The following is a 27428-nucleotide window of genomic DNA, read 5'->3' as shown; positions in this document are numbered from 1 at the left end:
GGGCTCTACGGTGAGTGTCGTCTTTTCCCCCGATTCAATTACTGACCAGTGGCTGCGCAGCGCTGCTGATCTCGGCATTGCAGCTTGGCATGCAGATGTGTGGCAGGCCCCAGAAGTGGTTCTCATCGAGGAGCTAACAGGGCACCTCGTGTTTGCGCCTATCAGCGTGCAGGGGCGCAATTGGTGGCTCACAATTGCGTATGACCATGTATGTGTTATTCCCCCCATTAATGTCCTGCTCATTTACATGTTGTTGCTGCAGGGCGCTCCGGAGTCAGAGCCGGCTCCTCAAGACGAATAAACCCACTTGCTCGCGCGTTTCCAACACCAAGACATTCCAATTTCAAGACTACAAAACGTGGTATGTGTTTTTCTCGTTTTCACTAACTGTCCATGTCCCAAGTGGACGTCTTTTCTCACCGCATTTCCCAGACTATCCACTGCATTCAGTATCCCCGGCCCTCGTCATCTCCATTGTACCCGCCATTGTCCCCCTGCCATTCTCGCACATCATCTTCACTTGCAACCCCTTGGACTTGACCTGACGCGTCAACAAAGTAATAGTACAGATTTCCATCCGCATTGTATTCGGCAACAAGACCAGCGGGGCCTTGCTCTTGTGTCTGTGCATTGAGGCCCATGTGGTACGCACTCGTGCCAGGGCCCGGATCAGCGTACTGATGCACTGCCACCTGCTCAACAAGTTGCATTGTTTCTGGGGCCAGCACTGCGTTCTCGGCTGAGATTGTGTAGAGTTCAGCCTGGCTTAGTCCATCTGCACCTGTACCGTAAGATGTTTCGATAGAACGTCTGATACTAATTGCAGTGCACACGTACCTTGCTCCCCATCCTCATCATAAGGCACCGCGTCATCAAAGTTCACCCGGGACTTGTTCACCTTAGCGTTCACGTACAGCCAGTCGGTCTCAACAGCGCGAGATGGAATACCCCCCTGGATGATAGGTAGGTCCTTGTCGACCTTGACTAACTTCACTCTAGCATGCGCGGGCGGGCCTCGAGAGCTGCGGGCTCGCTCAACAGCCTGCGACACGTTGTCGACCATATCCTCGGTCTCCTCTGACCGGTACTTTGGCACCTTCGTCACCCACGTCTTGCCCGATATGTGACGCCCCTCCTTTCCCTTTCCTTTCTCCCTCGCTTTCCCCTTTCCCTTCAGGTCGTCAGCCTGCTCGCCATCGCTCTCAAATGTCACCTCTGGCTTCTTCCCCAAATTCTCGCCTTCATCCTCACTTTCATCCGAACTCTGTGCATCCTTGGTGAAAAACCAATCATGGCGCTTGTGCGTCCATCGACTCTCGGGGCGAACATTGATTCGAGCACCAAGTTTCTGCAGAGCAATCAGTTCTGCGCGATGATCAGGTGAGCATCCACATACGTTCAGTTTTCGCCCGTTCCTTCGAGCCTCACTCTCCGCTTTAGGGCTCTTCTTCTTCTTCCCCTTCTGGCCATTGCGCTGGCCCTGGGTCCAGTTCTTCCACGCAACGCCAAGGCGGGTCTTGATGTCACCAATGTTCTTCCCCTCCATGATCTCATTCCCGTGTACGACATTGTTCTTGATGGCATTAGAAATGGCCTGAGCCACCTGGTCGTGCCAGTCACGGTTTTGGGTCCAAGACTTATAAAAATTCGGGTGAGCATTCCCTTCGTCGTCGATAACAGCTCTGTTTTCTAATGGCTCATAATCGGCTATCTTCGCAGCATCGGTAATTTTGAGGACCTTCAAGAACTGCTCTCGGATGGCTGTCTATCGCCGCCGTGAGGATGATCCGCGTGCATACATGTGAGTGCTCTCACCTGTAGAGCATTTTCTCTGCCCCGAGTGCCCGTTCCATCAGACGCTCCCACACCGGCTGCTATACGTTCATCCATGTTCACTTCCATCTCGGTGAGTCGGTCCCGAAGGTATACATTCTCTCCACTCAGTCGCTCCGCAATGTCGCTGACTCGTTTTGCCTCCTCCATCGCCCGTTTTGCGGTCTCTTGTGCTGCCCGCGTCTCACTCTGCATGCAAGCCATGCGCTCGTGCATTATGCTCAGCTTGCTCTCGTGCTCTGAAACTTGGTCGGTGATCGCAAATGATACATTTGACTTGGGAAGATGAGCTGTAGGGGTACAGGAAGGTACAGGAGCATTCAGACGAGGTGGACGGCGAGGAGCAGGAGCTGGAAGGTGAGTGTTTGCTCCTCTGGCACTCGGTGCCTGGCTGGTCTGATGAGACGCAGGTTGTATGCGCTGCATCATGGGCTATATGCGCTGCATCATGGGCTGTGCAGGCTGCGTCATGGGCCGGACTAGTGGCATCATAGGCTGGGGTGGTGGCACCGCAGGCTGAGCAGGCGGCATCAAGAGCTGGGCAGGCAGTACATCCAGTGCAAGGTCAGCGTTGGCGTCAGCACCTTGAAGATCTCCGTCAGACGAGGATGCGGCTGGTGTCGAGGGAAGGGAGGATGGATAAGAGAACGGGGAGGAGCTGGATATCTGCGGAGAGGGAAGGGATATGGGACTTGAGAGTGAGCTGGGAGACTCGGTGCGTGCTCCGTTATCCTCTCCTGGACTTTGTGCTGATGACCATGGGCTGCGAAAGCCAGCCGGACCACCGGGAGGGACAGAGGCCACTCGTGGTCGCTTGGAGGGTCTCTCGCCGCTGGATGCAGGGACGCTTGCCTCCCTATGCCGCGTCTGGGATGTGGGAGGCACCTGGGGGACCCTGAAGGTGGGTGTATGCGCCTGTGCTGGCACACCCTGGCCAGTGCTGAAGTCAGTCACCTGCACAGGCCCCGGAGGGACAAAACGGCCTGTTCCTCGGCCACGAGGAACTGCGAAGCCTCGCCATGGAGGTCCTCCACGGTTTCCTCCTCCATCCGCGCGCTCTCCACGTCCTATACCCGGGCCCTGCGCTCCCATACCTCCTCCTACCAGGCTCCCGCTTGTCTGCCCGTCACTCGGCGCCTCTTCGCTGCTCTTTACCGGCTCCCCACCGCTATCGTTTTGGTCGTTCATCACCGTGAGGATGCTGGCTAGGGTTCTGCGAGTTTTGGTGGGTGTAGGAGCGCTGGGAGGGAAGAAACGCGACGGAGAATGTGGGCAAGCAGGCGGGGAACTAGCAGGGAAGCAGGGGACTCAGGGGTGTTCCCCAATTAGGGCAGATGACAAGCTCGCGCCGGCACTGGTGCTTCTATCTAATGCAATCGATTGACATTTGAGAGGACTTCTATCGTGGCTGATCACCGGCTGTTATGTGCCCATTTTGACTTACAATCAGCCGGTTGGCGCATTTGCTGCAATATGGCTGATATATAGTTGAAATCACGCATATCAACTATGTATCAACCGGCTGAAAATCTACTTCAAAGTCCAGTGTTAAATGTAAGTGACGACTGTAGCATATTTGTTGGCTTGGGTGCCTGCATTATTTCCAAACACTGCCATGATAGGTATGATTAGGGCCTTTGCAAGCAAAGGTTGCGACTATACAAGTATACAACATTATAGGTACTCTATGACAACCAATCCTCCATCGATTTTTGTTAATCCTCATCCCCGTACACATCGTTCTCCTCGTCCTCTTCCTCGTCCTCTTCCTCAGACATCTCCTCATCTGTCTCCTTGTCAGGGCCTGGTTTGTTGAGTTCCTCGTTCGTGTCAACCTCAGTGTCAGAACCCATTTCCTGCTTCAATCGTCTCTGTTCGTCCATGTAGTGCATCATCGTCCACCACGTCTCCCACTCTCCCGCCAAAATACGCTCACGCAGCTGCGCCATAGCTTGCTCGTCAAACCGCTCACGAAGCATCCGTGCATGTTCATGCTTGAGACGGAGGACGAACATGGCAAAGTGATACACCGAGAGCGGATTAGTGAGATCGAATAAAACCCCGTTCTTCTCCGCGATCTTGATCCTCTACATCATTAAAAATATTTAGCTGCTAACCATCACCAGAAACAGACAGATGACTTACCTGGAAGCCGCCAAAGACCTCCGCCCACACGCACGTAATGACCCCACGACAGCCGTCTGTCACTAGACTAAAGACGGGGACACCTATAAGCCCAGTGGCGGCGAGAAATGCGGCGCCGGCGGTAGCACACATACGATGTTTATGTGATCCCACGCCAGAGATGATATTCTCGGGAGGCGAGTGGTTTACGAATAAGAGGGGCAGGTCGAGTGACACAGGGTCTGCCGAGGAACTTGCGCCCGTAGGAGTGGTAGTGTTATGCCCTTCATCATTGCAGGGATCGACGGGAGGCAGTGGTGGAGGATGAGGGACTTTGGTCCGAGAGAGCATATCGCTATCAAGGAAGAAGTCTAGCATACTAGGAGCGGATGAAATCGAGAGATGTTTGAGATTTAGGGGCGCTTGGTCCGGATCCTGAGCAGCCAACCCTGCTGAAGGTATGTTATTGTGGAAGAGATCGTAGGCAGCTGCAATTGAGGGACCTAGATGAGCGCAATCGTAAGCGCCGTAATAGAAGGTAGTTCCACCCCGCGCTCGTAGAGTGCTTATAGCTGGCTCCAATGGGAAAAGACCAAAGCACCGACAAGCGTGCATGAGTGCCGGGGGGGTTCTCCATGATCGATGAAGTTTGGAAGGACAACTGACACAGCTGTATCGCAAAAGACCTCGACCGGGTCGCTATTGGCGAGAGGCACCATTTCGCTGAAGGTGTCACCAGCGAGACCAGGATAAATATCCAACAGTTTAGTGGCGTCAACAGCTTGGCGGGCGGTGGAAGAGTCAGGACGTGCGATTGCACCCATTGCTTTGCTTTGCTCCCAGCCATACATCGCAAATTGGCGAGCAGTAAATTGGACCCATTCAACCCATTCAGGCTCCTGATGTCGATCGGTCATCGTACTTCGGGGGAGTGAGACAGGGGCTGAATGCCTGAGCAACGATGGCACTTGAGCAAACGCCTAAGGAACAACAAGATGTGCGTACCTGACTTTCATTGACTTCCCGTACATCAGCCTTGATACGAGAGCATCCCAAATGTGGTCAACAGCTACGGGAGTGCCGAGACGCATCACATCATCGCGCTGCAGCCTTGCTTGTGCACAACTCGCCAGAACTTTCTCAAGGCTATTGCGGAGATCTATGCTGACATACTCGCTCAATCTCGGGCCCTCTGCCTGTGAATCCTCAAGCTGGGCTGAAAGTACGTTCACGAGCTCGCTCCTTAGAGCTTGGTACTCTTCGGGAACGGAGGGCAAGGCTCTCTATGACAGAATAACAATTTAGGCGACAACATTAGAAATAATTTCGATGGTAGGATCGACACACCGTGCACTCCCGATCAAAGCGAGTGAGGGAAGCATAAGCCGGATGGATATGCATTGACTGTAGTAATGGCAAAGTCGAGAGCAGTGTGCTAACACGATTCCACAGCCACCGTCGCATCGCCCCCCAAGGCTTGGCAGCGTTCGAGGCACCCGACGCAACGCTAGCAATGGGGATAATGTTATGTGTCATGGTCTTACATTGGAGGGCAGTGACATACTCCCAGCACGACCATCGTTGAAGAAGCCCTTCATCTTGTGAGCTTCTGAAACCAGTCATTAGTGAGCTTTTGCTGCGACGTTATCAAACTAACATAGTTGATGTGATTTTGTTAGGCTGCAAAACATCGACAGGCGTTGATGAGTCTGGACTAATGAAACGAAGCAGCACAGTCAGCTCAAGGATAGAAAACAATCCGAGAACGAACTTTTCTGCGGAGGCCGTCTGTGCTGTCCAAGTCGCGACAGATGCCATCTTGTCCAATACGGTTTCAGCTTTGGCGAAATCTGAACGCCATTGAAGCCAGACTCTCTCACGGGAAGGGTGCATTGTTTTAGGTAAGGTGTTAGCCCCGCGGTGAATCACCGTAGAAAGATAGTGTATGAATGCCCGCTTCGACGAAGGTACACTCAAGTCAAACCAGCCTCCTTGTGGGTTGTGGGTTTGTGACTGATTGCCAGTAATATGAACTAAAGGCTTATAGTGACAATCGAGCAATTAAGTATCAGCGGCTCAGGTCAGTTGAGATATCGATCTGATCAACATACCAAGTCGTCTTGCGCATCTGGGCTTAGGCAAGCTACGAAAACCCGAACCACAGGTGACGTTGAAGACCAGGCGAGTCCAACGATGGGATCATTTACTCCCCAAGTGAGGCGTTGATACACCGCGCTTGTCAGCAAGGAAGCGATGATAGTTTCGTCCCCGACGCATAATGCCGGAAGAGACGGAGGAAAGTTGGGGTAGTCCACGAAGAGTGATAGATGAGACTCGGGATCATCTACTGCGCGAGGCAGCCAGGTTGTCTGTAAATGTTTATTTGAGGAAGACGAGAGCGATGACTGTTTGGAAATAGAGGGAGTATTATCCCCTTGTCGGGTTTCGTGCATCACTAGTAGGGTCGCCGTTTGCGCGAGAGGGAGCACGTTTGCGCGTGGTTTCCGAGGTCTTGCTGTTGCAAAGGCTGCATTTTCTCTGTTGGATCAAGTCAGATTGCACGTTTCATGAGGAGAACCAGCTACACATATATGATGAATGTGTCCGACGCGATTGCACGCGTAACGTGAGCGACCAGATGACATACAGCAGTTGGTCCAGGCAAGGGGGCAGTATCTTCTGCAACTAGATCCTCTGAAATCTGTGATAACGTTGACTGGACATTATCAGGTTTAGATGGCAAATGAATGTGTCAATCAATATAGGAAAGATGATACCTGGCTTTCGTTGCTAATGGCCGAGGGAAGGAAAGTCTTGAGTTCAGGCAAAGAGGAGACATCGGTAAGAGTGTCAGCAGCTTTAGAGCTATAGAACTCCATATACCTGACGAGGATTAAAATGATGGTCAGCTGAGAAGAAGGTCAGATTGTTACGCTCGATGGTTTGGACGATTGAGTACGCATGTGGTTGAACCTCAAACCACAAATGTACAAATGGCTGCTAGAATCATCCGACGCGACGCACGTAACAGTTCCCATGGTTCAGGGGGTGACCGCGACGCGCCTTTCCCTTGCCTTCCCCCTCCTCACTTCAGCCTCGCAGGTGTTCTCGACATTCTCCTTCAATGCGTGCAACGTTCAATAAGCGGTAAGTTGGCTCAGGTTGTGAGAGTGTTGTGACCTTTGCATTTTTCCCGCTGAACTCAAAACAGCACAGATACTCAATCGCCCGGATGCCACCCAATGTCACTGAGCCCACACCTCAGTCGCACTTGTCAATCGCGCCTTCGAGTCATCTGCCACCGATCGCCACCCCGAGCTTACACCTCGACAGTCTCGTGTATGCATATGCCGATACCCGGTGAAATCGGATAAGATACGCCTCGGTATAGTTCGGTATGCCTCCTTTATGCGTCAGGACCTATCAAGACAATGACGAAAGCTTAGTAACCTCCCCAAGTTTGACTCAAGTTGACGAGCATCGTCGGAGCCGATGGAGTCTCAGCGCGCATAAAACACCACGAAACAATAGGATGGCACTCGACTCGTCTCCTAACACGGGCTCCCAACACAAGCACCTCTTTGCCTTTGCCCGACCCATCGCTTAGATGGCCCCACGCACGCAAACCGCCCTTCTTCTACCCGCCGAGCGGGGCGAGTTCCAGCTGGGAAGCAAGCCCGTCCCTTCACCCAAGGCCGGCGAGGTCCTCGTGCGGAACTCCGCCTCCGCGCTGAACCCCATCGACTGGAAGGTGCAGACGACGGGTTTCTTGGGGCCGAAGGAGTACCCGGTCGTGCTCGGCTTTGAGGGTGCTGGTTTCGTCGAGGAGGTTGATAAGGGGGTTGAGGGTTTGAGAAAGGGAGACCGTGTGTGAGTGCACTGGACTAGGTGCATGTATGCGCTGTATTGACCTTGATTTCAACGTAGAGCACACGGAAGCGTGTCGTATGGCGAGGGGCAGACGTTCCAACAGTACAGTATCGCCAGGGCCGATATTGTCATGAAGGTGCGTTGATTGAAGACGCATACTATGCTGGTCGTTCTCTCTTTCTCACATCATGGTGCAGGTACCAGACTCGATCACCTTCGAGCAGGCCGCGGCTGTCCCATCCGCGTTCGTCACCCCTGCCATCGGACTCTACCAAAAATCCCCACACGGGCTCGGGTTTGCCGAGACATGGACCACGTCAGGACGAGAGAAGTACACGGGCGAAGCTATCCTGATCATGGGTGGCTCCACGCAGAACGGCCAGGCTGGTGGGCATCGCTCGTCTTTTCAGCCTATTTGAAGACTCTGACCGATGGCGTATTTACGTTTGACAGCGATCCAGCTTGCCAGACTCTCCGGCTTCTCGCTCATCCTTACCACTGCCTCGGCGAAGCACTCGAGCCACCTCCAATCTCTCGGCGCGACGCACATCCTTGACCGTTCACTCTCTGCCCCGCAGCTTCGTGTCGAAGTGGAGAAGGTGACGGGCGGCAAAGCGCTCAACGTTGCATACGACGCGGTGGGAGACGCAGCGACGCAGCAGGCGGCATTTGACGCGCTTGCTCCGGGAGGACAACTCGCAACCGTGTTGCCATCCAACATTGCCGAGGACAAGGCGAAAGCGGAGGAGAAGGAGGTGGTATTTGTCATCGGGAATATCGATGGGGACTATAACCAGGAGCTGGTCTCAGGGCTTATGAAGGTGTTGAGTGGGTTGTTTGAGAGTGGCGAACTCAAGGTTTGTGGCAGTCCCTCCAACCGTAGAGCGGATGTATGCTCATGTGGTGGTGGGCATAGACTGGTACACCCGAGCTTATATCGGGAGGACTCGGTGCGATACCCGCCGCGTTGAAGAGGCTGCAAGCAGGCGGAGCGAGTGGGGTCAAGTTCGTCGTGAATCCTTGGGAGACGTAGGCAGATGCAAGGCATGCTCGGAACTTTACGTAAGCTCAGAACAGAGTGGTCTTGTCACTCACAGAACAGTCGTAATGTACACATGCTGCACCGTGTAAAAGAACAGTAAATGATACAAAACTCGCATGTATTATTATAGTGGATTTTTGAGGGTGCATATCCATCAGCACAACCAACATTGTGCATGTCATTTAGAGTGCTTTCGCTCAAGCATTGAGTCACAAGAGCCTTACTCTTATCTACGCCAACTTGTGAAGAATTTTGTAGTGACCTGGAACGCCCCCTACATGTACATCTGCAGGAATTGCGAGAGGATTACCTAGTACCACCAGTCTGCTTACTATGCACTTAACGCGTTACAACTTCATCTTTCACTTGTTGTTGGGATAGTTGCGCAAGCCCGCGGAAGGTCGGCAGAGGATCCACATGGGGTCCACCGTTTTCGGCGGAGGCGGCGGGTTCGACTGCGATGAAATCATGTAGTCGAGGGGGTTGAATGCCGACTGGCGTGGTGGCGCCGAGCTAAGGAGGTGATACGCTGCTGTGAATTTACAGACCGGCGTCCAAGCAGAAATGAACCCACGAGGTTGCCTCTGATGCCGCATTCTGAGACCTTGGCTCCTCGACTAGCGTAGATCCGGAAGTGCTTTCCGAGTCGTCCACTCGAGCGTTAAGCGTCGGGTGCTCTGAGCTTGACGTTGTCGCCTCTGCGACTTGAGGTTGCGCGGTGTTGAGATCTGAAGCATGCTGTGAGCATCGTTCGGCGCCATCGTGTCTAGAGCATTGGATGCAGAGCAGTGCCTCCGAGACCACCTCGCGTCTAATAGACTCTCGACACTGACAAAGGACTGACGCGAGTATAGCTAGGATGTCTATGAAAGCGCAGACTCACCGGGCAGTTAGTGTTGAAGGTTGAGTAGTAGCGGGTAAGGCTGATAGCTGACGATGGTAGTCGTTCGGTGGAGAGAGAAGACTTAGATGATATTCATGGTAGCGACTGTATATATATGACAGGAGCGTGTGAAGTCACTACCGTATTCGTAACTACTATATAGTCCAAGTCCCGCGGTAATGCAGGACGGCTACGTAAGCAGAACGTGGCCCTATGCGATGAACGCGGAGCCACACGAGTGCGTAAGCGCTTAAGGTACCGCTGGGATACTAAGCGCCTGAATAGACGTATGAAGGCGATGTTTACTTGTAGACCTCTAGGAGGAACATCGCCGTGTAGGAGGCTTCTGGATGAACCAATAAAGCCGTAAAGGGTCGAATACTAGACGTAAATCTGACAGACACCAGCATTGTAATCACCTTGTAAGCTTCCATCAACAGAGCTTTTATCAGAATGAATATCCTGGGAAGACATGGGTGTCGGATAATAGGAGAGTAAAGGAGAATGAAAGAGCGAGTCCTGACGCGGTGGGACTCAGGAAGTTGGTTTATCAACACATCGTGGCGTAGTAGCCAAACATGACACCATCGGCGCCTACAACTGATCGTCGCGATGGGAAACTAGGATCCCTCTTGCTAAGTGTCGACTTTCTGCCGGCCTTGGATAAACCAGGCGTTGATACGGTCTATAGCGACCTACAATGAGCATGTCGCATGCTACTAGTGGGTCGGAGAACAAGGGAAAACCGATGTCAGACCACTGCCTCTTATAACAACTTCATCACAGATTCAAGCATGCCGAGGAAAGCACACTGGGAAGTTAACAATGGTTTTGGTCTCTCTTAGGTTTCTAAAATGTAGGTTTTAGACAAGGCCGCCATGCGGTCGAACTAATTTGAACGCGATTATTTGGCGACTATATGCGTGTATTGTAGTTCCATGATGGTATGCGAATCGGCACCAATTGGCACAGCGGAGGTGGAGGCGGAGTTTATAATCTCAGGATGAAATGACTGTCGGGGTTATAGGCGGAAGCCAGAAATAAGCGTGTCCAAAACATTTGACCAACGTCGCCAACATCGACTTCTTTGCGGGTGTCTCGGTAACAAGTCGATAAGGCCCAGCACCCAAGGCAGCGGGAATGTCTCTTGGCTCACAAATCTCCAACATTGTCTATCACTCCATTTCTGATGCATCAACTTTTCCAGCATCGGTAAAATGCTTGCTGCCGAGCACATTGCAATCTAGCTTGCAAGTGGGTACTCGTCCGGATTCATCAGACTTCTTCATGCATGTCAACGCTTTTAGGATGGAAACAGGTCTCCTATGGATTCAAATGGACCATACGCTACAAATCTAGATAATCCAGTATCACTTGAGTGCCTAGTCACCTATGCTGCGCGGACATCCGCACCAAACTCGTTCACTATGTCAGTCATCGAGTTATCTAACCAGCCATCGCCTTTAACTAACCCGACTATACAGAGAGAATGCGTCTTTTGCAACATCACGACCCCCTCGCTCGGACTACGCTGATTTTGCCCTTTACTATCCCCTGGCACATACCGCAAAAATGTTGGTAATGCAGCATATTCGGCGTGGGAAACCATACGCACCAGCTGCATCGGCGCCAGACGGTTGCGATTCCTCCGTATACACGGACACCGAGGTCAGTACGTCCCCCATCCTGCTCTACAACTGGTCAACACGATACAGGATCGTACCACTGGGAGAGACATTAGCAATCCCGAGGGCTCAGGATCCAACAGGCCATTAGAAATTTCCGATCATGAAACGCAGTGCTCATTCGCGCTTTCAGAAGAGTCATCCCGGTCACATCCTTTGTCTTCCCCTCTCGATAAATGCTGGGAACCTCTTGCAAACACAAACACAGGATCTCAGCGGTCGTTATTCGCGGACTATCGCGAATTCCCTGCTACCATTCCTCTGTTATGCGTATCAGAAGACTCTGTCGCCATAGCATTACTTGAAAGCTCGGTGTACCAACGCCTCGTCTGGGGAATAAGAGAACCGATGATATGTCTGGCGTTCTCACCTCAGCCGTTTGTCGTACAAGTGATCGTGGCTTGGCCGGATGTAACAACGTCAAACGACTTGGTATGTGTTGTCTCCCAGTTACGAGCAAACGCGCTCAGCGCTCATTTCTGATTCGACCGCTGATCCGATCCTTGCATAGCCAGCGGTCAATATCACGAGAAACGTGTCAGGGTCCCCTAGTCTAACCTCAGGTTGGTTCGACCTGAGCTCGTCTGCGTCGGCACATGCTTTCAGGCGATATCTCTCGGTCGCTATGGAGAAGACAGCACAGGTCCGACCGAGTGTATCAAACAGAGAACCTTGGCCGAAATGGCGATTTGACTTCGCCAGTGATGATGAGATACAAGAAAAGCCGGAGGGTACTTTGAACTTCGTTGAAGAATGGGTACAGAGTGCATCCACTTTTGAAATGTAAGTTTTATCTACGCTAGCAGTGAACACGGGAAATTGGTTCATCGGATTTCTTAAAACAGCGATTCAGAACCCTTGGTCTCTGAGGAGGATGTCGACGCTGAAGACGAAACCGATGGACCACCTCAAGTAATTCCCGCTGCCTCCTCTGAGCATGCCGACATTGGAGAAGAGGTTGAAAGGTCAGCTCGAGTTATTCTCCCTGAATCTTTTTTTTATTCAGCTCGCAAGGCGATGAATCCAGCCGCAAATATTCGTATTTGGAGTAAGTCCCTCTGCCTACGTTTTCATTGCCAAGCTCATTCGTGGTTCAGCGTCATCTCCGGAGCTTCATGCATTGACAAAGCCTTTACACCCATGAGACAATGGCTATGGAATCGGTTTTCAACCTTACGGCCGACTCTCCCTCTAACCCAGTTAGGAGGCGTGCCCTCGGAGTACTCTTTGTATACTTGTTTTGTCTGGGACGATAGCTGGGACTGCCCTGTACGTACATCTTCTATATCATTTGACAAGGCCCCTGGGCTTATCTCATTTCTTTCAGGGAGCCGAAATGGCCATACCTAGCATACTGCGTGGGCTATGGGAGGAACTCCTGACTATTAAAGCGACATTTTGTTCCCATATACATCCAGAACCGATCACGGGCTGCTCTGCTGCCGATGTCCATCTCAACTTGGAGTACATTGTGGCAACCTGCCAGCAAGCACGGTTACAAAGCGAAGTCGCGAGCCGCTATGGGACCCCCATAGCCTGTGCTCATATCTGGGACAGCCTTGTCAGGACACTGACTATCGGAGAATCCTTGAATACATTGTATGTAGTCTCAGCGTTCTTTTCATAGCTATACCTTCGTGCCCTTACTCATCACCTCAACTCAGGAATTCACCGTCCATTGCACTACCAAGAAACGCTTTGTCAGACCGCTTTGCAGAACACGATTGGCGTCTCTTGGCCAAGTTTACCATCCAACAAAGCGGAGAGTGCGGTGTTCGGTACTTTGACGCAATTGCAGCCCTCCATCCTAGTGAAATCGCACAGAACCAGGCGCTTGATGCTGCGGCCTCGCTACTTCACCTAGGTCTCAGTGACAATCGCCGAGACGAAGTTGAAGCTCTCATGAGTCTCGCGAAGAGCGATCCCGTCGATGCTGTTTGCGATGTTGTAGTCGCCGTTTCGGTGCCTGGCTTTGTGGAAAGGGGCATGTCACTAGCGTTGTATCATGCTGCGAGATCATTTTCTCTACTGCAAAGGAGCCCTTCGGTAATCGCGGCACGTTCGAGCACCGCATTCTACCATGGCATGTGTGATCTCACCTCCGATCATCCACAACTTGCCTTCACTTTCGACGTTTTTAGCGCAAACATTTGCTCCGCAGGGGTCTCGCCAGAGGCGACGGAGTCTTTGGCGTACGAGACCCTCTTTTCTTGCCCGAAGCCCACCGATAGGCCTACAGTCCCAGATAGCAGGCTGGAGCGAGCAAATGTTTCGAGCCCACCTGATCTCCCTCCTCTTGATATTGCTTGCGACGACGCTGACGTGTCAGACATGGTGGACGGCCTCGCACTTGAGATACCTCTGCTGCTGGTCAATCATACCCCTCCTGAGCGAATTCTCTCTGCAGTCGGTTCGCACAAGCATAGGATGTCTGCGACAGCCACCGCCGCATACTATGCCGCATTGGGACTCTCTGGTGTGCCACTTTTCAGCCTGGTGACGAACGGTTGTCGCGGGGTAATTACGTGTGCTTGGGCTGAGGTGTATGGCGGGTTTCAGGTTGGTCATTACCATATTAACATTTTAGTATCCTCTGTTGATCTCGCCCTACACATTCATTTCCCTCTAATCGCCGTACCGCAGCGGATCAAAATTGTGGAACGCAATGCCATGGTGTTTGACCTCACGAACCCGCTTTCCGCGCTTCATCTCGCGACCGTGCTGGTTCGTCTGAAGCATGAACACGGCAAGATCCTGCGAGAACGATTTGACGAACAAGCTTTAACGCGGTTGCGGGAGCGGCTGGAACACGGTGAATGGGAAACAAGATGGACGATGGCACATTATATCGAGGAACATGCAAACCAGTAGCACGAGTCACCATTACATTCGCGAAGGACGCTAACTACCTCCAATATACTTGCGCGAGCGCATCTTCTTCCGTCTTGGGGCTCCGCGTCGAATTTGAGCAGACTGCGGGCGGCAAGGTGCTCCGAGGCTGCTGCATATGATGGAGTAGGTAACGCAGCGGCACAGCAGGGAACGTCTGACGTGCTCCCGAGCCGCGGACGGCTTGCGGTGGTATAACTGGTAAGCATTGGATGGAGAAGATAACCTTTGGAGATTGAGAAGGCGTTGGTTGTCGACGTGAACATCGATGGGGAGCGTAAACATGGGCTGAAACCAGGGCTCACTGAGTTGTTTGATGGGCTGGTTAAGAATACTAGTCGTTGCGTTCTAGTCCATTTTGGCCAGTGTGAGCTTTTTAAGATGTACCGGTACATCTTAGACTAGGTTTGGTGTAATGCTTGATACGCTTGGGGACGTGTTGAAGATGGCAGAGCGAGTAGCGTTTAACGCTTCAAAGACTTAGACAGGTACAAGGCAAGTAGTAATGCGGAGCACTGCAACTACATTCAGGAATCAGGTTTAATCGAAATACATACATAATAGGTACGCGAGCCCTCTATACAGGTATAATTTACAATCCGTTAACGTTGTTTCAATATTCCAAACGATGAAAGTGTTTGATTCTTCTAAGCTGGGCTGAACTCCACCATCGACGTCTCCGCCAGATCCCAGTACTTCTCAAACTTGAAGCCGGCGCTCGACCTGAAAATCTCCTTCAGTCAATAATCCAAGCAGATGTTGACCGCACAGTGACACTCACGCAAGAGCCAACACCTCGCCCAGCGACCGCTCCTTTGCGTTGAACTGCAGCTGCATACTGATGTCCATGTAATGTGCGCGTGCCCGGCCCGCGCCGAACGTGGGCAGCAAAGGCTCGGGCGCGGGTTCAACGCCGTACGTGCTTGACTCGCCCAGACCGGACTTGCGGTCGAGGTGCTGGACAACGTAGTCATCTACCATCAAACGATTCAGCCTAGAGACCAACAGCAAGGGCGGTGGTAGTACGCACGGAGAAGAAGACGGCTGTTGGGACCCATGGTCTTGCGCACGTTGTTAAGGATCAATTGCGCGTCTGAGTCGGGCCAGTCGTGGAGAATGAAGCGAAGCTGTGTTTTTGATCTTCAATATGTGAAGGAAGGTCACGAAGAAGGTGGCACACACGTAGTACAACTCGCAGCCCTCGATCGGCGTGCCAACGAGGAAATCTATCGGGACAAAGTCGACTCGTTTCTCTGATACGGCTTCGGGATATGCCTTAGCCCAATGCTAATCATGTCCCAAATTAGATTAATGAGCGTCAATCAATGCGAGTGCGACTATGAGTGAATTGGCGCACATCAATAGCATGGCCGACGACTTCCTCGCGATCCTGCAGCGTAATCTTGAGGTTCGGGAACTTGCGTGCGAGGTGCAGCGCAACGGTGCCGACGCCAGCGCCAATATCGCAGACGGACGTATAGTTCTGCCATGGGAAGGCTTGACGCTCGAATAAGCAACAAGGCACCAAGAAAGAAGGCGAAACCCTCAAGTCCGTGCTCACCGTGGAGAACCGTGAGTCCACCCAAGCTGTATCCCATACCCACCATTGCGATCGCAAAGTTCTCCCTCCTTTCCGGCTGCGCATCGCAATACTGGTATATCAGCGATCCCATATCATGAGCATGATTGGAGTAAACACGTACGTTCGCCTGAAGCCACTCGAACACCGCCTTGCCCTGGAACCCTTGCTGTTTGCGAGCGTAGTACATAAAGGCGCTCTGGCTCGCCTCGAATGACGGACCGTACTCGGGATCGGCGAGGGACTCCGAGAGGAGTGCGCCGGCGCGCTGCGTCTCGCACAGCCCACGGGACGCGATGGCGCCGAAGCCATTGGGGAGGTCGGACCGCATGGAGTGCGAAAGACGACTGTTGGCGAAGACGTTGGTGTCGACTTCAGGGGGGAGTGAGTATGAAAGGAAGTATTCAAGAGAGGTGGAGTGGAGGAGAATGAGGCGCGCACCTTCAAGGAAGATGTGACGCATGGCGTTGGCGCGCATGATCTGCCCGAGCTTGACTTCGGGAATGTCGATCATCTCGGATAGCTCTGTGACGTGGAGTCCTTCGGGGTACTTGGCGAGGATGTCGGGGACCTTGCGCTCGACCGTCACGCGGAGCATATGCGTGTCCATGTTGTACGATCGCTACCGACCAAGCGTCGGTCAACGGGTATACGGAATAGAAGTAGATGAAGGGCATACCTGGTAGATTGTCTGGCCGTTGGGGCTGAGCAACGTGGTGAGGTGCTCACACGCACCCTCGAGTACGCGCAGTGCCTTCTTGAGCGCGACAACGTCTGTCGCGGTGTCGATCGGGTGCGTCTCCGGCGCAGAGAGAGGCGGGACATCCTGCCCTTTCTTCTGCCATTCGGCGACTGCGGCAGTCGCAGAGGAGTTAATCAAGGCGAGGAGCGTATCGACATCGACGTTTCCTGACATGGCGCTGGATGAACTGCGAGCTGCAAACGGGAAAAGATAGAGAACGGAGGAAGGTCGAAGGATGAAATAGGACTGGCTGGCAAACAGCGGGCGCAAAGGAGAGATTAGCCATGAAAAGTCTTTATAGGTGGGATAGATGGTTTGTGTCGCCGGTTTGATGGGATGATGGACGTTAATGCGCTGTCTGATAGAGTATGTTCTGATGTGCCACCGGAGGCTTTAGTTTGATGAGATGTCAATGTCCACACGGTAGCCGGGGTAAAACAATGATTCACCTCACACCTGACCTTGCTTCGGCATCTCTCGCTGGACCAGACAATGATCCTCGTTTGTGTTTGGGTGGAGGTCGCAAGTTCGTAGCTGTCCTTGGCTCAAATCGAAGACGTCCGTTATGGTCGATCTATTAGTACTGTTTTGAACAGCACTTTCAACGCACTCCGCAACTGAGATGAAACGTGAGACGGCGCAACCCCAAACATACACGTTCCATGTTGGTTCCATGGACGGAGAGGCTGATATGGTTCTGAATATAATCTGTACACTCACAACCGTGCGTGCCTTCGGACTTCTCTGGTTATGCGGGCCGAACCCGATCGTGCTTCAAGTTCACTACATCTCTAAAGATATTTTTTTTCTTCGGCAAAGCAAGACGCACTAGATTCAGAAGATAGCTGTCACGGAGTTGAAGAAGTATATGGTGCTCAGAAGGCGAGAGAAGAAGTTGACAGATAACATATCGCCAGAACAGGCTCGGATTCGGAATCGTGCGAAGCCGTGGGTGTGCATGACAATGAACATACACCTTGTAGAATACTCCATGCAAGCTCCCCAAGGAGACTAAGCGCTGTTGAGGAACCGATATGCTTTTCGGTGCGACAAAAATGCCTACATGGTCGGGTGTACAGTCGTCCCCAAGTAGGCTTGGAGGCCGAAGTGGACAAGCCTGCCCTTAGCTCGCTACAGTTTTGTAGGCTCGTGAGAATATTTGGTGCCTCGAGGCATCCTGTGCGCGCCATGCGTGTCACGGTTGCGTTGTGAGGCTAGAACTGAAGCTTGAAGTCTCACGACGACCGCTAGGGTGAGTTGTCTTTCTTATCAACACGACAGCCATGATTGCTCATTCTTAGACGGCGGCTCAAATCTTACTCACAACAGATCTCGAGCTGATGTCTTCGTCGGACTCTGACTCAAGCTCGGAGGCGGGCGCTGTTTCTCGTCAGCCTCTGAAAGGTCACTCAAAGTCCTACAATATCTGTTCGGTCGCGTATGCTCCTGACGGCTCATGGTTCGCCTCCTGCTCGGAGGACGAGACAATCAGGATGTGGGATTCAAAGACTGGCCATCAGATCGGAAAGGCCCTGGAAGGAAACACAGACACAGTCTTCTCTTTAGCCATCTCTCCCGAAGGAACGCGCCTCGTCAGTGGAGACGACGACGATACCGTCACGGTATGGGACGTCACGACCCACGACATAGTGTTGGGCCCACTTGAAGGGCACTCAGCTCGCGTATGGGCTGTGCGATACTCTCCGCTGGGCGATCTTATTGCAAGCGGGTCGCGGGACCATACCGTTCGACTCTGGAACGCAGAGTCGGGAGAGTGTGTTGGGACGCTGAAGCACCCACATATTGTCACCGGTCTCTCGTTTGCACCCAGCGGCAAGCACGTCGCAACTACTTGCAGCGACGGCCTCGTCCGTATCTGGGACCTGAAGGAGATGAAGCCTGCGTTGGAGCCTCTCGCTGGACACATAGGGTCTGTGTGGTCTGTCATTTACTCTGAGGATGGAGAGATGCTGGCGAGCGGAGGAAGGGACTGTACAATCCGCATCTGGAACGCTCATACTGGCACCCTTGTTCTCGGACCTCTGAAAGGACATACACTTCCTGTCAGAGGTATCTGTTTCTCTCCTGACGGCCAAAAGCTCGTGAGCGCTTCGGACGACAGAAGTGTGCGTGCATGGGATCTCTCAACTGGAAGGTACTTCTGGGGGCCCATTTACAGCAAGGTCTGCCTGTGGAGTGTCTCCATGTCCCCTGATGGACTGCGTGTTGTGCTTGGCGGGAGTAAAGGCAAACTGTTTGTCCGCGACGCACTTTCAGGAGAGCTTATCCTTCCTAAGGCATGTAATTTAGTGTATTATGACATACCGTCTAACCCAACACTTTACTCAGGGTGACGACTATAAGCCTAAGAGAGGAGAGCTGTAAATAGATATTTATTCGCTTTCTTCTCGAACAGGATGCTGCAACTGACAAGTTCGCAGATTGACTACGGTGTACGGAGTCCGTGCACTGGCGTGGTATCCCGATGGCAAGAGGTTTGCAACAGCAGGTGACGACCTCCTAGTCAAAACCTGGAATATCACAAGCCCTGAACACGGATTCGAGTTGCAAGACCCCTTCGTCAACCACCTAGATACTATCACTTCCATTGCCATCTCCTGCGATGGCTCGACCTTGGTCTCCGCTGCCACCACGGTCTGCGTCTGGAAGACGGACTCCGGAGAGCTCGCCATGCCTCCTATCGAGCGTCACACCGAAACAGTCACCGCTGTCCTGCTTACCCCCGACAACAACCTTCTTATCACTGCAAGTCGAGATCGCACTGTATGCTTCTGGAACGTACACAATGGGCGCTTTCTTCGTGCTATTGAGCACGAGAAGCCTGTTATCGCACTCAGCCTAAGTCCTGACGGCTTAACTCTGGCGAGCGGGTCGAACGGCGGGGCAATTCGATTCTGGCACGTCGACTCCGGCTCCGAGTCTTCCTTGGCTTCACACGTTCAAATTCCCGATGAAGCAAACATATTATCTCTTTCCTTTCACCCTGATGGCTCTCGTATACTTGCAGCATCGTCCGACAACGCAGCGCGAATATGGTGTTTTCCCAGTGGCGAAGAGGTGCTTGCAGTAAACCACGACCGCCGCGTGAACTGCGTGCAGTACTCTTCCGATGGACTTGTTTTCCTCACTGCATGCGATGACAATCATGTTCGTATCTGCGACGCAGAATCTGGTGAAGTTCTCCGTTCGCTTAAGCATGACCGCGACATCCGTGCGGCTTCTTTCTCTCCTGATGGCACGAGGATTGCGAGTGCGACGCAATCAGGATGCATCAGAATTTGGGAAACAGAGAGTGGAAAGCTGTTACTAGGGAAGGTATGTATCATCCAGTGAACGTCAACCGCATTCGCCTAACGTTATGAGTAGTCAATGGACAATAGCGACGAAGAATCTGCAAAAGATCAAGGAAAATCCACCCGACGTGAGGTCAGTATTTTTACCACATCGAAGGCGTAGCATGTCTCATGCGCATGGTCATGTATTATCAAGGCTGGAGCACACGAAAGTGTAGAAAGTTTCAAGCTCCCCGCAACGACCCAAAGGCGTAGACCGCGCCGCGATCATGACCATGATGCACGCCAATCAAACGTCGTCCGAGATTCCTCTCGCCCAGGAAAGACCGAACCATTGGCGCAACGCCATACACGCGGTACTCGCGGGATGAAATCCCTGTTCAAGAGAATCACCAGCCGAAATTCCTCCACAAATGAGGGCAATAAGCGTTCGCTAAGTTTACGCCGCATGGTGTCAGTACCGGTCGCTCGGGCAAAAGAGGTGCGCTTTACTCTGCTATGTATCCATTTGAGTGCTCAAATGTCTGGCTTGTTCAGCGCCTTGCTGGAGTTGTGGACCCAGAGGGTGACGAAGCAGATACAGAATCCAACGATGAAGAAAACGATGATGAGAACGCCAACCAGCCTCCAGCACCAGACCAGCCTACACATCGTGGTGATACCAGTTCCACGGAAGATGTTTCCACCTGCTTGTGCATCCCCTCAAAACGCAAGTAGCGAATTTCATTTGTCTCAGTCGATTACCTCATCTTTGGACCTCGATGTCGCCACGGGCAGCGCACATTTTGGTGATTTATCCAAGACAAAAGTTCTCTTTCCTGAATCCAAGAACGTATGCAACGAAGACACGGTGAAATAATGCGCTATTTACAGTTTGAATATACAACCCACGAGATCATCCACAGCACAGTCTATCAAGCGATACTGAACTCCAGCATTGATGTCTCAGCGAGATCCCAATGCTTTTCAAACTTAAGACCTGCGTTTGTCCTGTACAATTGTAAAAAAAAATCGTTGGCACGTCGGTCATGCACAGGCAATATGACTAGAATAGGCACGCACGCAAGCTCCAAAAACTCGGTCAGCGAGCGCTCTTTCGCGTTGTACTGCAGCAGCATGCCGATGTCCATGCAATGCGCCCGAGCGCGTCCCGCGCCGTAGTTGGGCAGCAGCGGCTCGGGTGCAGGCTCGATACCGTGCTCGCGCGCCTCGACGAGACCGGACTTGCGGTCGAGGGGAGTGATCATGTAGTCGTCTGAGACGGAGAAACTTCATTAGATTCCGGGAGGGGGAGCAGAGAAGCAGGGTAGTAGACTGACGGATGAGCAGGCGGCTCTTGGGTGACATCGCCTTGCGGACATTGTTCACGATGATTTGGGCGTCGGATTGAGGCCAGTCGTGTAGGATGAAACGCATCTGTATGATCACGTACAGTATCATCAATATCGGGAGTCATCTCATTTACAAGGCTTGGGGGAGTGCGACTGACGTAGTAGAGATCACATCCTTCCACGGGAGCGCCTGTCAAAAAGTCGATAGGGACGAAGTGAGCGCGGTTCTCTGCGACAGCTTCTGGGTAGTTGGATGCCCAATGCTGTTGGTCATGTAGGCTACACGTTGGCATGCTGATCAGACTGTAGTTCAACGAGCTACTCACGTCGATTGTGTGCTGAGTGACCTCCTCACGGTCCTGAATCGTGATTCTCAAATGAGGATACTTTCGTGCGAGCGGCATCGAGACAGTGCCGACACTGCCGCCGATGTCGCACACAGAGGTGTAGTTTTGCCATGGGAATGCTAGAAGTTAATCAGTCGAAACTGTACACAAACAAGATAGGTAAAGCACCATGCAGGACATTGAGACCACCGCAACTGTACCCCATACCGATCATTGCGATTGCGTAGTTTTCACGCCTCGCTGGCTGTGAGGTATTGTTCAATTAGCCGCAACATAAACAAGTCTGGCACGAGGGACTCACATTGGCCTCGAGCCATCCAAAGACGCCATTGCCTTCGAACCCATCTTTGCGGGCCATGTGCATGAACGGGCTGTCCTTGGCTTCGAACGATGGGCCGCACGATTCATCACAAAGTGACTCGTACAAGTTCGAGCCTGCACTCTGAGTCTCGTTCAAACCGCGGCTTGCCAAGGCATACAGACCGTTAGGCAGGTAGGATCGTATCGAGTGGGAGAGGCGATTGTTCGCAAAGATATCGGTGTTGACTGAGACGCAACGTTACCATTGCGTTAGGATAGTAGGGCGCCTATCTCACCTTCAACGAACACATGACGGGTAGCTAGCCCACGCATGATCTGGCCCAACTTCAGCTCGGGGACGTTCACAATCTTCGAGAGCTCGGTGAGAGAAAGGCCATTGGGGTGCTTCGCGAGAATGTCGGGGACCTTGTGCTCCACCGCGATGCGGAGGAGATGAGTGTCGGGGTTGAACGTACGCTGTGCATTGTCACTCGTCAACACTCAACACTGGTGTTAAGTATAAATCTCAGCATACCCGAAAAATGACGGATCCAGGCGGACTTAACAACGTTGTAAGATGCTCGCATGCGCCTTCAAGTGTGCGCAGTGCCTGCTGTAGGGCGACGACGTCCGTTGCGGTGTCGATCGGGTGCGTCACTGCCTCTGATAGAGGAGGAACGTCCGTTCCTGTCCTCTGCCATTCAGCAGCGGCAACGCGGGCGGATGACGAGATGAGCGAGATGAGGGATTCGACGTCAGCGTTGGTCGACATGGCTTTGTAAAGTGATACTGCCAGTTTATGGCGCAGGTAGCGAGAAGGAGCCAAGTTGAACTCTTGGGAAATCACAGAGGCCAATCTCGAGCTTTTATGCTAGATCAAGTAACCACGAACGGCAGGTACCCATCAAGTTGGGGCAAATGAACTCCCTCTATTCTCGTCCAGTGTCCATGAGCATATGCAGAGCCCCGCATGATATCGCCATATCCGCTACGTTCGGACGGGATAGAGGGATATGGGCACTATACATCACTAGACGCTGGAAAGAGGCCAATCGTAGTCGCGTTCTCGTGAGTACAGGACGACAGGTTCGTCGTGATCGGAGCAGACAACGGAGGAAGTGTGAGTGCCTTTCGCGCGTTCAACCCATAAACACAGTAGCAAGAGAACCGCCTGCGTCAGGCGGCCATTCAAGGAACCGAGGTGAGGCGTTTGGTACAGCTTTGATGATCCCCAGGCGCGTCAAGGATGTTGCTAGCCAACGAGAGACCACCTTTGACCCGTTGGGGTCGGAGAGGGCTGTCTGACGGTGATCTGTGCGCTCATCTTTAGATCATGGAGAATGAAGTCATGCGCCATGAGTGCAAAACCGACACATACGGGTTCGACAAAAAATTGTGCCCGATATGTGTGATCAACCAGATGCCGATGGTTGAGTGCTAAGCCAACAGGCCTCTCTGCGAGAAAGATACAGCCACCAGCAACCATCTGGAGTCCAAGAGTCCTCAGTGTTAGGAGGTGAAGGATGGACGTCGATGAAGTTAGAGCTAGATCTAGTGTTGATGGAGGCAAATTTTTGAAAAAAGGTCTTGAGTAGACCTCCGCACAAGAGGATTCTCCATCAGCAAATTCCCTGAGGGATTACGAGCGGTTGTGGGAATAGCACGACGTGGGAACACTTGCAGCTAGGTTATGCGTGGTTGTGAGACCAACCGACTCCTTTGTTGATATTGTACCGGTCGTGCATGAGACGCTGGATTGTTGTCCCCTACAACCAATACCAATCGATTTTGAACGATTACAGACTGCACACCTCGCCGGAGACACTAAGCTAAGGGATACTGGTATGGTAAGCTCTCTCCGTCAGCTCCTACAGTCACTACTAGTAGCACGCTTCCCCGCTGCTGTGGGCAACACCCTCCTCAGCCCGCCGCCGCCATTTACCACCCACAGCGCTGCCAGTGCTGCTCCCTGTACGTCCCACCGAGGGCAAACGCCGCCCTTCATCGTACCGCGAACGTCTGTGCCTGTCTATCGTTGGTGTTGCACTTCATGACTCGGCATGCCACCATCAAACACAAAATGTGTCTGCGGGACGCGTTTGGCTACCGAGCAAGGCTACTTGGCACACCTTGGCTCCTGCGAGAAGGCACTTCAGCACTCTTCAAGGACCTGGGAACGAGTGGGCGGAGTACCTACTTTCGAGACGCGCAAGAAAGCACGGCTGAGTGCTGTCAGCGCCTCCAAAGGCAAGGAAGCGCAGAATCGGGGCAATCCTTCACGCCGCAGCGCTCATGCTCGCTTCAATCCACTGCTGAGAGGTGGTCCCAACATCCGCCCACAGCCGAGTACACAGGAGGTGCGGCCACAGGCAGAGACGCAGGTCGGAATGGAGTGCGCTGGTGCTCGTACTACTCCGGAGGTGCGTTAACACTACTACTGTTATACAGTTGGTATCTCAGTGCAAGCGACTATCATATAGCCCGGACCCTCAGCTCTAGTTGACCAGGCTTCGTCATTAAATGACGCCTGGTGGGGAAGCCTTGATGAACCAGACCTGAGCAGTGCCGATTTGTGCATGGACCAGCCACACCCATTCTTCAGTACACCCACCACTCCGTCAGAACCCAGCTCCCTACCCTCTGCTGCACCTGTGTCATCGCCTCCTTTGCCTCTGAGTCCTCCACGGCCAGTATCTCCATTGACTCTGCGACCTGTGTCCCCGCTTGCACCTGTGCTCTCCCCCGAAATGGCGTCTGCGATGCCTCCTTCTGCAGCAGCGGGTGCAGCTTCAGAACTCCTAGGCAAACGCGTCCGAAAACCAAGCCGTAGGATGCGCGAGATAGTTGAAGACGCTCTTCCGGAGGGTCCTGGTCCCCTATCTGAGGCTGAGCCGACCCACCGGCGTGAAACAGAGCCAGCGCCGAGTCCTCAGGATATCCGTCCACAGCCAGCTACTGAGACTTTCCGTACCTTTGCCAATGCTTTTGGCCTCTTTCGTCAATACTGTGGGCGGCCCACATCTGTGCCTGATGCAGACGCTTCGTTTGATATCTTTCGAGGAGACTCAGCTGCCTCAGACGCTGCCCCGGCGGGCGGTGCAAGGTCCATTGCAGACGTAATCTATCCATATCCGAACCTCAGCGCCTATCTGCTGAATGCATGGTTCTGGCTGCGCGGAGGTAACAAGTCAAAGGCAGACCGCAAGGATCTAATTGAACAGGTCCTTCTTAACCCTTCATTTCAACCGGATGATCTCCGAGGAGTCAACTTCGACCAACTGGACACTGACATTGCTACGATGGCTACCTCCCCTGGCGAGGGCACCGGGTGGTCCAAGGCCTCAGTCACCATCGACATCCCCACTGGCGAGAAACTTACCAAGGCAACAGAACGCCAGCGGAACAACGATCGACAAACTGCGCGGCGTTATGGAGAGGAGGACCCTGACGCCCCTCCTCCGGGCACATTCCGTTTCACCGTACCGAACTTCCATCACCGTAGCCTATGTACCATCATCCGAGAGGTTTTTACACAGACTCCGTCCAAGTCTTTCCATTATCACCCATTCAAACTCTTCCATCAATCCAGCCCTGAACGGCCTCCTGAACGCGTTTATCAAGACGCTTTCACTGCTGACGCCTTCCTCGATGCTGATCGCAAACTCCAGGAATCACTGCCAGAGCCTGGGTGCAGTCTTCCCCGTGCCGTGGCTGGCATCATGCTATGGTCGGACGCTACTCATGTTGCACAGTTTGGTCAAGCCAAATTGTGGCCTATCTACGTCTACTTTGCTAATCAGTGCAAGTACGAGCGCGGGCGGCCGTCCTCGCATGCTGCACGATGTGTGGCCTATCTGCCTTCCGTGAGCAATCCCTGTCAAGCGTCTGGAGAAAGTTTTGGCTGATATCGTGGATTATGATTTTGTTAGCTACCTGACTCTATCACGGACCATATCCGAAACCAAGGCCGTTCAGCTTCAGCCCCTCTCCTAGCACACTGCCGCCGGGAGCTCTTCCATGCCTCATGGGGTCTCATTCTCAATGACGAGTTTTTGCACGCATATGAACATGGTATTGTGGTGCAATGCAGCGATGGTCAATGGCGCCGGCTCTACCCACGCATTTTCACATACTCGGCAGATTATCCTGAAAAGTAAGTGCAATCAGTTCACGTCAGCAACACATTGCTAACTATAGAGCTGCTAGAGTACTGATTGCCACAGTTCGGGACTTCGGTGGCTGTCCATGTCCATTCTGTACTATGCCAAAGGACCATATACCCCGCTTAGGAACCAAACGTGATTGGGTTGAGCGTGCTGAAGGGGCACGGATTGATGACTCCGAGCGTCAGTCCAAGGTGCAGCAAGCCCGGGACTTGATATATCGGCGAGGTCTTGCATTGGGCAATACTCAGGTTGAGGATTACCTCAAGCCGCAGTCATGGGTGCCAACTACAGTGAGTATAGAGGCCTTTTGTGCCCGAGGTGATACTGATATCATTTGGGTGAGAACGCGTTTTCTCGCCTCTCGTCATTCGGATTCAACTACTTCAACATGCTGGTTGTCGACCAGATGCATGAGTTTGAGCTAGGTGTATGGAAGGCTCTCCTCACACATTTAGTTCGCATCATCCATCAGTTGGGTAGTTCTGTCGTCGACACATTCAATGAGAGGTGTGTAGAATATGTGTTAATTCATGGGTCAGCAGTGGCTGATAATTAACCAGGTTTCGCCAAGTCCCAACGTTTGGCAGAGCTGTCATTCGCTCTTTTTCTCATAATGTAGCAGACCTTTCTAAGCTCTCGGCTCGGGACTTTGAGGATATTCTGCAGGTAATGGCATCATAGATCCCAAAACCCGTCAATGCATACTGATTTTTGAGGCGGTAGTGTTGTATGCCGTGCTTTGAAGGACTTTTCCCGGAGCAACATGACAAGGCCATTCAAGAGCTCTTGTTTACAATGAGCTACTGGCACTCCCTGGCCAAGCTCCGCATGCATACTGAATCCACGCTTCAAGTCCTGGAGCAAGTGACGGTGTTGCTTGGTCAGCGTCTGCGGCTGTTTGCATCTGCAACAAGCACAGATCCCGGGCTTGTGGCTTACGAGACTGACCGCGAATATCAGGCTCGTGGTCGTGCTTTTCAGCGACGTCAAGCGCAGCAACCCTCCACTGGAGCAAGCTTGGGAGGCAAACGACGCAAGATATTCAATCTTATCACTGCTAAGTTGCACTTCCTTGGCTACTATATCCTGCACATCCGCATTCATGGCACCACCGACGGGTTTACTACGCATATTGTAAGCTGCCGACTCTCACTGAAAATCTCCCCAAGAGCACTCATCTGCGCCCTCTAAATCTACAGGGAGAGCGGCAGCATACTGTGATCAAGGGATGGAATGACCGTACTAACTGCAATAATGCCATCCCCCAGATAGTTAACATTGAACTCCGTGAAGAAGCTCATCGGCGCATGGCTGATGACCTAA

The 27428-nt window shown here is 52.6% G+C and overlaps 9 protein-coding genes across 9 annotated transcripts; 5 read left to right on the top strand and 4 right to left on the bottom strand.

The window, feature by feature from the left end:
- Nucleotides 1-446: 446 nt before the first annotated feature.
- Nucleotides 447-6995, bottom strand: CONPUDRAFT_73828 (uncharacterized protein; the record flags this gene model as incomplete). Its single annotated transcript, XM_007770943.1, has 18 exons — nucleotides 447-781; nucleotides 838-1348; nucleotides 1397-1765; nucleotides 1816-2229; nucleotides 2314-3038; nucleotides 3278-3299; nucleotides 3570-3704; nucleotides 3864-3920; nucleotides 3979-4336; nucleotides 4624-4908; nucleotides 4963-5240; nucleotides 5305-5566; nucleotides 5615-5671; nucleotides 5729-5970; nucleotides 6069-6326; nucleotides 6605-6658; nucleotides 6735-6840; nucleotides 6982-6995. The coding sequence occupies 18 exons, from the start codon at nucleotides 6993-6995 to the stop codon at nucleotides 447-449; spliced, it is 4482 nt and encodes a 1493-aa protein (XP_007769133.1).
- Nucleotides 6996-7564: 569 nt separating this feature from the next.
- CONPUDRAFT_57565 (GroES-like protein) lies at nucleotides 7565-8860 on the top strand (the record flags this gene model as incomplete). Its single annotated transcript, XM_007770863.1, has 5 exons — nucleotides 7565-7827; nucleotides 7897-7963; nucleotides 8025-8214; nucleotides 8281-8684; nucleotides 8744-8860. 5 exons carry the CDS (start codon nucleotides 7565-7567, stop codon nucleotides 8858-8860), a joined length of 1041 nt encoding a protein of 346 aa, XP_007769053.1.
- Nucleotides 8861-9231: 371 nt separating this feature from the next.
- CONPUDRAFT_154788 (uncharacterized protein) lies at nucleotides 9232-11437 on the bottom strand (the record flags this gene model as incomplete). The annotated part of the gene is made up of 3 exons (XM_007771461.1): nucleotides 9232-9382; nucleotides 9444-9597; nucleotides 11368-11437. 3 exons carry the CDS (start codon nucleotides 11435-11437, stop codon nucleotides 9232-9234), a joined length of 375 nt encoding a protein of 124 aa, XP_007769651.1.
- A 240-nt stretch (nucleotides 11438-11677) lies between these two features.
- CONPUDRAFT_166199 (uncharacterized protein) lies at nucleotides 11678-14308 on the top strand (the record flags this gene model as incomplete). Its single annotated transcript, XM_007771460.1, has 7 exons — nucleotides 11678-11869; nucleotides 11949-12220; nucleotides 12283-12402; nucleotides 12452-12485; nucleotides 12535-12706; nucleotides 12765-13036; nucleotides 13102-14308. The coding sequence occupies exons 3-7, from the start codon at nucleotides 12375-12377 to the stop codon at nucleotides 14306-14308; spliced, it is 1713 nt and encodes a 570-aa protein (XP_007769650.1). The 5' UTR covers nucleotides 11678-11869; nucleotides 11949-12220; nucleotides 12283-12374.
- A 526-nt stretch (nucleotides 14309-14834) lies between these two features.
- On the bottom strand, nucleotides 14835-16897 carry CONPUDRAFT_125680 (S-adenosyl-L-methionine-dependent methyltransferase). Its single transcript, XM_007771459.1, has 9 exons — nucleotides 16585-16897; nucleotides 16347-16527; nucleotides 16030-16277; nucleotides 15888-15963; nucleotides 15684-15823; nucleotides 15509-15613; nucleotides 15357-15453; nucleotides 15108-15300; nucleotides 14835-15049 (listed from the first exon to the last, which is right to left on the bottom strand). Exons 1-9 carry the CDS (start codon nucleotides 16819-16821, stop codon nucleotides 14974-14976), a joined length of 1353 nt encoding a protein of 450 aa, XP_007769649.1. The 5' UTR covers nucleotides 16822-16897; the 3' UTR covers nucleotides 14835-14973.
- A 1243-nt stretch (nucleotides 16898-18140) lies between these two features.
- CONPUDRAFT_125677 (WD40 repeat-like protein) lies at nucleotides 18141-20884 on the top strand (the record flags this gene model as incomplete). The annotated part of the gene is made up of 6 exons (XM_007771458.1): nucleotides 18141-18944; nucleotides 18997-19028; nucleotides 19089-19983; nucleotides 20035-20094; nucleotides 20158-20442; nucleotides 20499-20884. 6 exons carry the CDS (start codon nucleotides 18141-18143, stop codon nucleotides 20676-20678), a joined length of 2256 nt encoding a protein of 751 aa, XP_007769648.1. The 3' UTR covers nucleotides 20679-20884.
- Nucleotides 20802-23132, bottom strand: CONPUDRAFT_166196 (S-adenosyl-L-methionine-dependent methyltransferase). The gene is made up of 9 exons (XM_007771457.1): nucleotides 22475-23132; nucleotides 22236-22416; nucleotides 21941-22185; nucleotides 21808-21883; nucleotides 21619-21758; nucleotides 21451-21555; nucleotides 21281-21377; nucleotides 21024-21216; nucleotides 20802-20951 (listed from the first exon to the last, which is right to left on the bottom strand). Exons 1-9 carry the CDS (start codon nucleotides 22709-22711, stop codon nucleotides 20876-20878), a joined length of 1350 nt encoding a protein of 449 aa, XP_007769647.1. The 5' UTR covers nucleotides 22712-23132; the 3' UTR covers nucleotides 20802-20875.
- Nucleotides 23133-25238: 2106 nt separating this feature from the next.
- On the top strand, nucleotides 25239-26661 carry CONPUDRAFT_57709 (uncharacterized protein; the record flags this gene model as incomplete). Its single annotated transcript, XM_007770877.1, has 4 exons — nucleotides 25239-25802; nucleotides 25869-26092; nucleotides 26146-26395; nucleotides 26449-26661. 4 exons carry the CDS (start codon nucleotides 25239-25241, stop codon nucleotides 26659-26661), a joined length of 1251 nt encoding a protein of 416 aa, XP_007769067.1.
- A 20-nt stretch (nucleotides 26662-26681) lies between these two features.
- CONPUDRAFT_57037 (uncharacterized protein) lies at nucleotides 26682-27296 on the top strand (the record flags this gene model as incomplete). The annotated part of the gene is made up of 2 exons (XM_007770826.1): nucleotides 26682-26771; nucleotides 26829-27296. Coding segments are annotated over 2 exons (558 nt in total), but the record flags the coding sequence as incomplete, so codon positions are not given.
- Between the last annotated feature and the right edge of the window lie 132 nt (nucleotides 27297-27428).

Source organism: Coniophora puteana (genome assembly GCF_000271625.1).
Source record: "Coniophora puteana RWD-64-598 SS2 unplaced genomic scaffold CONPUscaffold_7, whole genome shotgun sequence".
NCBI lineage: Eukaryota > Fungi > Basidiomycota > Agaricomycetes > Boletales > Coniophoraceae > Coniophora > Coniophora puteana.
The sequence above is the reverse complement of the archived record's forward strand: the minus strand, read 5'-3'. Positions and strand labels throughout refer to the sequence as shown.